The 12,624-nt window shown below is 42.0% G+C and overlaps 1 protein-coding gene across 3 annotated transcripts in view; it reads right to left on the bottom strand.

Annotated features, from left to right (window-relative positions):
* Nucleotides 1–531: 531 nt before the first annotated feature.
* MAP2K6 (mitogen-activated protein kinase kinase 6) overlaps nucleotides 532–12,624 on the bottom strand; it is a 113,118-nt gene continuing 101,025 nt past the window's right edge. For all 3 annotated transcript variants that reach the window (XM_036083797.2, XM_036083798.2, XM_036083796.2), the window contains exon 12: nucleotides 532–10,733. In XM_036083797.2, the coding sequence (XP_035939690.1) occupies nucleotides 10,656–10,733 (78 nt within the window). In that variant the 3' untranslated portion in view covers nucleotides 532–10,655. The remainder of the gene's footprint in view (nucleotides 10,734–12,624) is intronic.

The raw sequence follows: 12,624 nt of genomic DNA, 5'->3' as shown, positions 1-12,624 counted from the left end.
TATACTTGAAATAACATTTCCTTTCCCAGAACGTCTGTGTCACAGCACTGCCTGATGACGTAAGGCAAATTTCCTAGTATTATGTATATTACATAGAAGACCAGGAAAAATTCGAATGACTAGTTGGCCTAAAAGTTCAGTGTCAGGAACCCATGAAAGCCAAAAAGTCTGGGTCTTAATCTTTTCATTTAAGCCATCTGGACCCAGCCTCCCCACAAACCAACTGATTTTAATAATGTGATATTGGCCTTCACGTCTAACCTAGGAACATGTACTACCCGAAGATTGAGTCTGAATGAGCTGAAGATGAAGTGAGTCTGAAGATGAAAGGAGCTTCTAAGGAGTCTTCGAGACTACAACACTGTTGTTCTGTTATGCTTTGTTCCATTCTGTTTGGGAAGTGGAAATAGGAAAGCAAAAAGAGGGTAAATGGTTCAAGCCAAGCTTTTACCTGCAGAGCTTCTATACCTCAAAGCAGCATCCCTGGAACAAAGAATTCCCATGAACAACTCAATTAATATACAGACTCGCTGCACTTTTTTAAATGTCTTTTATTGGTTGTACATTTTCTTATGAGATCAACACACCATTTCTTTCAAGGACACCTTGCTCCTGAATACGGTACGTTATTTGGCCTAGCTATGAAAGTCATAGCAAGCATTTTGACAGAAAGAGGTGGATGGGTGTCTTTTGCCATTATTCCTGTCTTCTCTATCTTCAAATTGTTGTTTGAGTCAGTTCATAGATTGACACAACATTGAACACAACACACACAGTGTGAAGTTTTGCATACACACACACAAACATCCGGAGACTGTTACAGTGTCTGCGCTCGCTCCTTCCTCCTCAGCAGCAGTATGAAACTGAAGAATATCCTGAGATAGGAAATCAAAGTACAAGCTCCTCATCAACAGAGGAGTCCCAGTTTGACTGAATGTCCCAATTTCATTATCCTTTTGAGGTCACCATACGAACCATGTAACAACCACTTAGTTTAACATCTCAGCCATTTCCTTGGTCAAAAACACAGAGTCAATGAACTATTTTGTATCACATCAGAACTTTACTCTTCCTCTACTGTGCTCTTAGTTCAGAAAAGAGAAGGGAAATTATAATGTTATGCTTTTTACAAGATACTGTGATTGGAAATTTCACCACAGAATGACCTATGAAAGGCAAAATTACCCCCCACCTTTGGCAATTATTAGAATTCCTCGTTTGCTGACTGAGAAGAAGCCAGTCATCCAGGCTGTTAAGTATGCCCCACCAATGGTATTTGCATGAAACGATGAATTTCCCAAGAATAAGGACCTAGGACAGGTGGCTTCTCCAAATGTTAAAAACAAACATGCCGTCTTTAAAGCCACATTATCCCTCAGTTCAGTATATTTCTGCTAATTCTGTCAAGACTTAACCTACATCAACACCAATGCTTTCATCTACCCCAAGTCCTGTGCATTGGCTATTTCCTTGGTTTCAGGATTTTGAGATAACATCACCGTTTACAATAAGCAGTAGTTCAAAAGAAAACACCACCACCAACAATGCACACAACCTAGGTAACAGGAAAACTACGCTAAAATAAAAATGCATGGTGGTCACCAAAGCTGGTACGGCAAAGACAACAAAAGGCATGCTTCCCCACAAAACAGGTATTTTTAAATACAATCCTAGAGCTTGACTGAAGTTATCAATTGATAGTCATAATTTCCCTTTCCTGGACAATGGTGAGAAATGAAGAGAGCAGCCCCACACATTTCCTTATAGGGAAACAGAATGAAGTACATACTCCCTGACTCCTTTCGCTCTGCAGCTCACAAGCAAAAAGTTCCCAGGGCCAAAGCATCAATTTCACATTCACCTCATAGGCATGGAAACATTCCACCCACCTCCTTCATAGGCCTTTATGAACTTCTAATGAATTCCATACTGGGCAGTTCAGTCTGCCTCATTCATAAAGAGAAGACTGCCATCCATGAAGAAGAGATGATTTCCACCAGGCAAAGCTAGCAGCACGTAATACATAGCAGGAAAGATGGGGGAGTCAGTCAATGAGGGAATCCACAAAATGGTAGTCATTCTGCTATTTCACACTTCCCAGAGACACAGTGCTGGAGATGGGTTTCGAAGGACAGGGGTGCACAACCTCTCAAATCTCCTTTCATAATATTTTAGGTATTAGGAAGAGATTGCAGGGCCTCTTAACTGACATATGGAATTACTTCTTTCCTAGCATCAAGGGAGTGTAAAGACCAGTCATGTGTCCACTTGCCCTACAGCTGTCTTCACAATAAACATGGCTTACCAACAAATGTGGGGTACAACACAGGAGAACAATCATATATACAAACAGAAAACGTCTATCATAAAATTCACACAACATAAGGGGGGAAAAGTATGTATGGTTTTTTTCCTTCTAAGACCAGATTAATAACTGGAAGCAGCATTTTTCTGAGACGAAACTAAAGCACGAAGGAATCTGGGGCAATCCGCCTATTTTACTAAAATTCTTGTAAAGTTCAATTCTGTACAGAAGTTACATCCAGCATCCCATCAGGATTTTCACAAAATATATAGAAAAATGTTTGTGTCTTTAAATAAAGAATTTGAACTACATCCCTAACACCTTTCTCAGCTTTAAATGACCTAATGTGATGATCCTGTGCAGTAAGAAATATGTTCCAATCATGGAAGGTACTTACATAACGAAGACATTTTTCCTTTAAAGATACCTGTTATTTTACGAAAACATCATTTTGGTTCCTATAGAAAATCACTCAGAAAATAAATTTGAGACTATAGAACAAATTAAACACAGGGGTATGATGACAGAGAAATTGTCTGAATTTTCTTAACTGAACCTCCTCAGGTGGCTTTTTACGGAGAGATTGGCCAAGAACTCCATAAATTGTTGCCAAATGTAACTTTCTGACACATACAGAGGTCTAAAATGGCTGCCGGAAAACCCTGGCTGTTAAATTTGGTTGACCGGCTAACGAGCCACTATCAGAATCCACCACAGACCATGTGCGTGTAGAAGGCACCTGACAGGTTTCAACCAATGCCGAAGCATCCCCTTGTGTTCAGTTCGAGACAGGTAAACCACCAGTTTTCAGCTTCTAAAAGCTGTACCAGTTTCCCATTACCGTTCACCTGTGAACCCCAGTGAGGGTAATCGTTAGCTTGACTCTCTCACAGGACCCTTCTCTGTGCCCAAATTGTACTTTTTCCTACATGTCAATGAACAAAAATGGCAACTCCCGCCCCTGCAAATGTAGAAATTTCGATATTCCATGGCCCATCGAGAGCCCAGGCTTGCCCCTCCTTGCCACTGAGATCAGGTTATTTGCAACCACTTTAGAAAAATAAGCAATTCAAGACTCTCTATGCCTGGCCATCACATACTGATTGTTTTGCCTTTTCTTGCAAAGGATTCATGCTTAAAAATTTAAATAAATGGCCCTCTCTTTTGGCCCTTCAGCCTCCAAGCCCTGTTAGCATCCTGAATGTAGCAGAAGCCAGGGCAGACATTGTTGGCTAGAAAATTTCCCAGATTCTTTGGCGGGTCTTCAAGTAATCATTTCAACCAAAGTTCCCAAGCCTTTAATAGCCTTAGAGACTTTCCAGTTAAGGGGAACAATAATGGTAGCCAAATACTCTGATTGGAGGTTGATGGGGTTTTCAGATGGGCATCACACTCTTCATCCTTCATCAAATGGTCTTCCCTTCATGACAAGAGACCCCCAGGGGTACCACGGAACACAGTCTGTAAACCACTTCTGTGCCCTCTCTCCCCAAGTACCAAACACACACTAGGTCAGACAATTTGAGATCAGAAGAAAGTAAAAACCACTTTTTCCACACAATTCCCTGCTTCTGAAAATGCAAACTAGCTTTGAGTGTTATGTTTTAAGATTTATCAATTCTCCTCTCCTGATGAAGACCTGTAGTGTTTTTCTCAGAACATTCACAGCCCTCTACCTTCTGGAGAAAGTATGCACGTCAGAGAAGCTTTGGTGTTCACCTTTCTGTCCACATCAGCCACCAGAACTAGAGATTAAGGGGCTTGGTTTTGTGTTCCTAGTTCTTTACCCAGAGGGTAGCTGACCAATGGGTTGTTTACTCTCAAAATGCTGTAAGGCCACTAATCATTTATCTTTTTTTCTGGGTGTCACCAGTTTAAACTGGTGACGCGGTAGAATCAATAATACTAGGGAAACAAGAAAATTTTCTGAGATCCAAATCAGTGCCACTCTCTAAATTTCTTTAGAGTTCAGTATTTTTAAGAAAAAAAAAATTAACATTTAGCTTTTTGATAGGTCTTTCCAGAGGAGATCATGTCCATAGTAATACTGAAAATAAGTTAAGGGATACACCTGTCTGCCAGCTTCTTCTATCATGGGGACCCTGGTTAAGCATTGCTCCTTGCACGTATCCTTTCTCCCAGCCCCCAAACCTAATTTCACATCACTGTTCAGCTTAAAGTCCAGAGTCTACAGACAATCTCCTAATGCAGGGGCCTGACTTGCTTTGTTGACATACCTTACGTACTCCAAGACAAATGAATGTTCATAATGACCAAATGATGCTAACTGCTCATTTCCGCCACAACTGAAGATACCCAATCCAGCAGTCCTTCTGTACAGGCCGGATGGAAGTTTTATTATAAGGTCTTACAATCTGAATGAGGGTTTTGCTAAAAGTTCTCTTAGATATCCCTTACATTTTCAAGATTTGGGAACAACGGAATCCATGTTGTCAAACCAAGGCAAAACTGCCAATTCTTAGTTGGATCTGTTCCTTTCCACAGAAGCGTTCAGTTGGCCCAGGTCACATGGGCCTGGTGCAGGACGAACAAGCAAATGCAATCAAGGGAACCAGGAAGGACCACGTGGCTTGGTCAAAGCCACAAACTCTGGGGGGTAGTTAGGAAGTTCTGCTTCCTACATTAAGACGCAAGTACATGCCTAAACATTCCCGTTCGTTCCCTGAAATCCATCTCCAAGTCAGAAGAGCATTAGCCTCATTCCTTGAAAGAGACCCTGAGTCCCAGAAATACAAAAGTGGACCCGGGGGAAAACCTGCATGTATCCCGACAAAGAGCCCACAGAGAAATCTTTCCATACTGACACCTCCAAGACAGAAACACAATGCAAATCTCCCCAGACCTCATTGCAAACTCCCGAGGATGAAGGGCTCAGTGTCGTAGTTACTTCAAATAACAATATGAATGATGTCAAGACCCTGACAGTCCCTGGGAACTAGGTTGGATATTTTTTAATTCTATTAACACATGTTTGTGTTAGAGGGGATATTTTTTTCTTTAAAAAAAAAAAAAAAATCTCTACCACAAAGTCCTTGACCTTGCTTTGTGTTTCTACTTAGGGCCCAGTCCCCTTCACCTCAGATAGGAAAGAGGCTTTTAGAGAAATTTTGCTTGAGAAAGTTTGGGTCAGGAGCCGAAAAGATAAACCCCGACGTTAAGTGTTGATTCCAAATGAGTCCCTTAGAAAATCCACAATGGTAGAATTATATTTGCATAGCTTTCAACAGTGACTCTCTAAACCTCAGCAAAAGGACTCATCTTCTTTGCAGATACCAGGAACGAGTGGTGAGTGATGTGCTTGGTGGCAAGGTGCTTTCCCCAGAAGGATAATGTCATTTTTGAAGGCTCTGGAATTCAGGTTTTGTTTCCCTAGGCGAAGAGAAAACATTCTTTCACGTAAATTGCCAGATCGAATACTTAATACTCAGGCAATTCCAAATGTCCTTCTAAGTATAATTTATGTTTGCCTGATGATGCGGCAGGAAGAAAACTTGTTTCTGAATAATAAAGAGAAGACAGCGTCAAGTCAGATGTGTTGGGCTGTTCTGGGAAAAGAGGGGAACTGGGCAGCCTAGGTGGCAGACAGGTCTTTGTATAGGGTTCCTTTGGCAAAAAGGGGACAAGTGCTGATAGAAGGTGAAGCAAATTATAGTTGTTCTGGTCCCATAGGGAAGGCAAAGCTTACACTAGAGACGAGGCGGCCCAGAAACTCAACCAGGGCTGGCAACCCAAGATCATCACATCAGAAAGGAGGAATTTTGCATAGGCCCCTTAGGATAGAAATTTAGTGACGATTATGACAGTACTCAAGGGGTGGGCCTAAGTCTCCTGTCACAGTGAAAGCCCGGAGCTCTGAGTCTGCTTTCAAGCAAGTATTTTGACCCCAAACTTTGTCTGCCTTACTGTCTTCAAAAGGTGGCCAAAGAGCTCAGGTGGATGAATTGGAAGATTTTAAGAATTCTATCTGCCTTCTACTTCTGAGGGCGCTAAGACCTCCCAAATTCTCACATCCTAATGCAGTTCGGAGAAAAGGAAAACCAAATGATTAGGGTCCAGGTTCATGATTCCCCCTGCACGGGCATCACACCACAGAGAGAAATGAAATGCAAAGCTCAGAGACAACAAGAATATCATTGCTGTCTAAGAGAAGCCTGCTTTTATTTCCAAGTTGAAGTAAGTTATATGGGCTATCGTATAGAAATGGAAAAAGTAGGTACTCGATCTCAACTGAGGAAAACTGTCCCATTGGCTTCCAGGGCAAGGAATACCTACCTGAGAAAATGAAGAGGCCATTTCCATTGGACTGAACTGTCTCCCCCCTTCCCAAATTCATTTCCTATGTCCATCTTCCTAATCTGCCTCAATAGCAGCTGAGCTCAATATTCACTAAATGGAAAAACTCTATATACAGAGTTCATCAATTAGAGTTTTGTATTTTGATGGTCTAGGACAGGTGCTGGAAAACCACAGCCTGTGCGCCAAATCCAGCCCATTACGTGATTTCGTAAATCAAGCCTCACTGGGACACAGACCATGCTCGTTAATTTATGTATTGCTTACGGATGCTCCACATTCTGCAACAGCAGACCCAAGTTGTGGTAACAGACTAATGGGACACAAAGCCAAAGATACTTACTATGTGGCCCATTACAGAAAAAGCTTGCCAGTCTTGGTCTAGAATGTCACAGCCCACATTCTACAGAGCAGAGATTATTGATCCTATGGGGTCTATAAACTGGACTCCATTCCCTTTCCCTCAACAAAAAATGTTTGCAAAACTATGTGTTCCGTGTACCATGTGCATTTTCCTAGGGAAAAGGTCCTAGCTTTCAACAGATTCCTAAAGAAATCCAGAGTACCCCAATTAAAGCCAAAGAAAACCAAAGAGTATCTTTAGCTGCCAGCATATTTAACAGTGCTAAAACACACACACACACACACACACACACACACACACACACACACACACACACACACCCCTAGACAAGAGGAACACAGACCTTCTCCAATAAAATATCTTTTTTTTTTTTCCCTATTCTAATAGGGTTTGTTTGGCAGTTTCTTCGCCCTAGATTTTACTCTGGCAATTTTCCATCTGAATATGTAAATTTTCAGGGGTCCAAAACTCTGCACCTTCTACTTGCTAATTCAATAAAAACGGAAGATTGCTTTAAGTCAGGAAATTGCCCTCTAAGCCATAGACAGACACTAAGAAGACAAAATCCCCAGCACAATAGAGGTTTAATTCATTTTACTCGATCTGACCACCAACTCCAGTGAATTCTATGAATATATGAATCTTCCCTTCAAGGTCAGAGGCAGTCACATGGCCAGAAAAGCATTGGGGCGGAAAGTCAGGGACTAAGCACGTACTTCACTTTTAGGCTGAAGATAAAGCGTTTCATTAGACAACTTTGGAAGAAACAGAGTAGTTTCTCTCAGCAGAGCTGATGAAGGCTGTTGGTCAGCAGAGGCATTTTTAGTGTTAAAAACTGTGAAAACATTAGCCCCTCTCCATCTCCTTTGTCATCACTTTCCAAAGACACTAAATCAAGTGCTCTTGGAGAAACCAGGAGCCCCTTTAGTCTCAGCGCTGGCTTCCTCGAATGCTGAGGCTAATGAGTATCTCATGTCCCTGACTAGGACATCCGATGTGGCAGAAGTGAAGGAAGGTAGGACCACCATTAAAAAGCTAACCAACCAGAGGTGAGCAAAAACAATAATAATCATGATACACAACGAGCAAAGTTAAGATAGAGGATCGAGTAACCTGAGTGTACGTACAGGACACTTCCAACTTCCAACAACTTAAATATGGTTTGTGTATCTCCATTTTTATTTTAAAATTAGTTTAGAACTTGTAACAGTTCTCAAAAAAAAAAAACACCCCACATTCTAGAATTTAGACTCATAAGACTATCAAGCCATTCTACGTTAGCACAGAAGACATCTAATCACCATGGAGCACATCATTTCTATGGGGAAAATGTATCCCAAGGTTCAAATCAGTATTCTGGGAACGTGCCGTCTCTGAGAAATTGTAGGTCAATTCTCTCTTTCAAAGGTACTAGACCAGTGTCCTCAACCGTGTTGTGCATCAGAATCACAAACGGTGTGTGAGAAAGACCAGTTCTCAGGCCCCACCCTGGACCTTGGCATTGGTAGTGTTCACCAGCTCCCAGTGATTCCAGTGTGCATGAGACTGAGAACCATTGACGAACTCCTCCTCTACCTCCGTATGATTGTTTTGCAAGCTGAGGCCCTGGGCCCACACACTGGAGAGGCATACACAGGTGAATGAACACACCCGGTTAAGACTATTTCTAAGCAGAAACCACACTGAACAGCAGGTAAGAGTCTCTGACTCCGAGCAAAAAGATGTTTTCCTTTATGTATTTCACCGAAAACTGTCATGGAATGACCTCTGATTTTTTTCTACTACTTGCTTTTTTTCATAAGATGGATGAAGGAAGGAAGGAATACAATTGTGTGTGTGTGTGTTTTTTTTTTTCTCTTGATCTCAAAGAGAGAAACTGCCAGATTTAGGAAAGTGGGTGGGAAAGTGAATGGCCGTAATTAGTAGGATAACACACCTTTTCTGGCTGGAAAAAGATGAGGACAGAGGTAGCTTTCAAGAAGATGAAACTACGTTTGATCAACTGGATACAAAGAAGTGTATGGAAGTACCACACTCACTCGGAGCAACTGCTATGAGTAAAACAGAGGTCAAGGGGAAAACACGGACACAGAAAAATAAGAAACAGCGCTTCAAAATCTAAAAGGGGAAGAGGGGAGGATTTTAGGGAGCAGTAAGTCCCATATCTGTGAACTTGAGGCAAAGAAAGAAACGGAGTTCCCTTCTTCGTTTTTAATGTGAATTCTCCATCCTTGTCCTCCAAGAATAGGCTTATATCAACCCAATGTCCAAAAGCAATGTTTCCTTGTTATTATCGGTCTACAATTTCCCTGTATCACTTCACTCCTTTTTCCTCAAGGAATCTAGAGAACGCAGGGGCATATTTAGCCCTGAGAAAGGGCTTTCGTTGTGTTGTCCACTTGCCAGGGACCCACAAGGGCACCAGCCTCCTCCAGCCAAACGAGCTACTGTGTGCTGCTGGAGAAAAATGTGGCCTCACCTCAACCTGTGGAAATCTGGCAATCTATTCCAAGGAACGAATTCAACCCTCCCCATTAACTCCTCACCTTATCAAAGAACTTTCATTGTCTTCTATTGCAGCCCTCCCGTTAATAGTAAGGCTTCTTTATTGAACAAGAAATAAAGAAGAAGAAGAAGGAAGCAAAAGGGTATGTGAAGGATTGCCACAAAGGCAATCCTTGGGGCTTACATATTGTAAGGAGGGGCAGAAGCAGAAGAAGGCACCGATTCTCTGTGTGGTTCAACATGATATCTCCTCTCAGAATTGACACACGTCCTCTTTACTAGATAGAGATGTTCACAAAAGCCACTTGGCAGAGCTTGTGACTTATCAAATACACACACACACACACACACACACACACACACAGAAGGAGAGACAGGTGATACAAAATCGCATCACGAATCACATTCCATTAATACCACAAATGCCAAGAGAACCAAATTCGTGACTCTGAGATCAAAGTGATTTTATGTTTTCCAAAGTTAGGAAAAGGGTATGACCGGGATGGCTCGCCACTTCCCCTGAAATATTGTGGTTATGACCCAGGAGTTGAGCAGAAATCCGAGGATGTGGCAAGTAGCCACCACAGCTGGAACAGGTAGGTTACAATACTCTTAAAGATGCATATTAAATAATTTCTTCTGGACCACAGACACGATTGAACTGAAAAAATAAAAGCCCTATAAATATTGCCAACCCAACCTTGTCTTTTGTATCTCCCTCCTTGCATAAAATAGCATCTTTGCAACCAAGCGCTGAAACATAAATATTAAAATAATAAGTGGGACAAACTACAGATCTACTTACAATTTCATCACTACGGTAGCACCTTGTGACCAGGGCCATTGCATTCGTTTCATAAAGAACAAGAGAAGTCTGAGAAGCTTAAGGACTCATATGACACCTCATTAAATATTTAATCACCCTTTTAAGTCCTAAGCCTTTGTCATATTTCATCCATCTAGACAGTTCATTCTATACTAGAGATTCCAAGGCCCCCTTTGGAGGGGAAAAAAAAAAAGAAAGAAAATGGGGAGAGAAAAAAAAAACCTTCTGAGAGGCAGGATTAAATTATCTCAAAGATGAGTTTCTATTGGCGCTTTTGTGAACCTCTTCACCCTGTAAACCCACCAATCCACAGGAGGGCCAACCGACTGAGTCCACGGTACTTAGTCTCCAAGAATCAGTTTTACAAAAGATGCCACATCTGTTGCTTTGGATTCGTGTAGGGTGAAAAATGGATGTTGCTGGGAAAGAAAAGAAAAACACATGGTATTAATATTGGCCACCGACAATATAGGAGATTCACAGATGTGTTTGGTCAACAGATTCAAATAACCCCTATCAGGGTTAAACTGGACTCTTCCTACCTCTTCCCAAATCAAGTACACATCCAGTGATGTGGGCCTTCTAAAGATACCTTTTATCTTGTATTGTACACCCCCCAGGTTGATATCTGTTTCCATGACAGAGTATCTATTGCTTTATGAAATAAATCTGTAATCAGGATACCTAAATCCCACCTGTGGTGAAATACAAGGATTTGGGCAAAGATGGCCCAAACTCTGATTTACCCATAACCCTGTCCCCTACAAAGTAATTTTAGATTGATACAGGAAAATAATGAGAAATTTCATAGATTTGTGCACATCGATTTCTCAGGAAATGGATGGTAGAATGAGAATCCAACTGGGTAGCACAGCAAATGAGCAAGGTAGTGCTTTCCCCGGACGCTGGAGAGCTAGTTTGGACTGAAACAGTTAACAAAGCCACTCTCTAAGCCACATTGACAGCCACGAGTTATACTTATGTCTATCTTGATGAAGAGTTGATCCATCTGGAAAATAATGTCGACTGCCAAACTCTAGGTATGTGCAGGGAAACTCAACTTGGAGATTAAAGATTGAAAAGCAAAAAGAAAAAGAAAAAGGAAAAGAAAAGAAAAGAAATGGTCTCTATTCACACAGCTTTCAGATTAAGCAAGCTTTACAAAAACGCCAGGGCTAGCAATTTGCTGGGGAAATAGGCATAGTGGGTCCAAGAGGCCACACATTCCAAAACAGTTCTGAAGAGAATGAAACATTTTTCTCTGCACCGGTACAACCCTCCCCGAAAGGCTCAATTTTGTTACGGTAAGTTCCCGGCTGTCACCCTGGAACCTCACACCTCTAATTAAAAAGGTACATCAGCTGATGAACCACAGTGCTCACAGTGGAAACAGAATCAAACCAACAAACCAAAAAGGACGATTCCTTCTGATAGAACCCAGTGCCATGTACCGCCCCCCCTCCCCACCACCACCACCAGTCACGGCCACCTCCCTGATTGTCTGGTGGCATTATTTTCAGCGGCAAGGTTGAGCAGCTAAATAGGAACGTTTTTGCATGCAGACATGTAGATGACTCACTCCGTTTCCCCCTGCCGTTGGGGATGTTAGTTTATAACCTTCATGTTGCCTAGCTGTAGGTTTTCTAATTATATTTGTTTTAGACCTGACAGCACAGGGCTACATGAGTCAGCTCTGTGGGGAACTGAATGCCCACCCGTGGAAGTTTTAGGAAACAATGCAAATGGGAAAGGAACAAAGAAATAAAACCCAAATGAAGGTAGGTGGTCACTGGTAAGTATCGTGACTCAAAAAAATGATAAAGAGGCTTTCTGCTCTGGCCCATCTGGAAGATACAGGTTGGGTGCTGGCTCACAGACTCATGCCCACCGTATTCACTGAAGATGCCGGGTCCTTCACCCTGAGCTCCTTGTACAAATAAACAGCAGCGTTACTTCTGATTACTAAGCTCTTACACAGCACACTTACCAAGTACTTTACCATCATGCTCATTAGCTTTCCCACATCCTCTTGACATCTGGTGATCTTTCAATGTACTTAAAAGTTTTTACTATCAAAACAGGACATGTCAAACCTCAGATTGTCTCAATGACTACTTTTGATGCCTGCCAGCCCCATCTTGCCTCTGGTTCTGCTCTGGCTCTTAGCTCAGTGAATGTAGCCTTAGTCTGTGAATGAATCAAATAACCTGATCTAGTCTTTACAGAAAAAATCCGCAGGCATCTTTCAGTTTATTCTCTGGGTAAATGCTGTGAGAGGCAGAAGGCAGGGGGCGGAGGGGAGAGCAGGCA

Source organism: Halichoerus grypus, chromosome 2 (genome assembly GCF_964656455.1).
Source record: "Halichoerus grypus chromosome 2, mHalGry1.hap1.1, whole genome shotgun sequence".
Lineage (NCBI taxonomy): Eukaryota > Metazoa > Chordata > Mammalia > Carnivora > Phocidae > Halichoerus > Halichoerus grypus.
The sequence above is the reverse complement of the archived record's forward strand: the minus strand, read 5'-3'. Positions and strand labels throughout refer to the sequence as shown.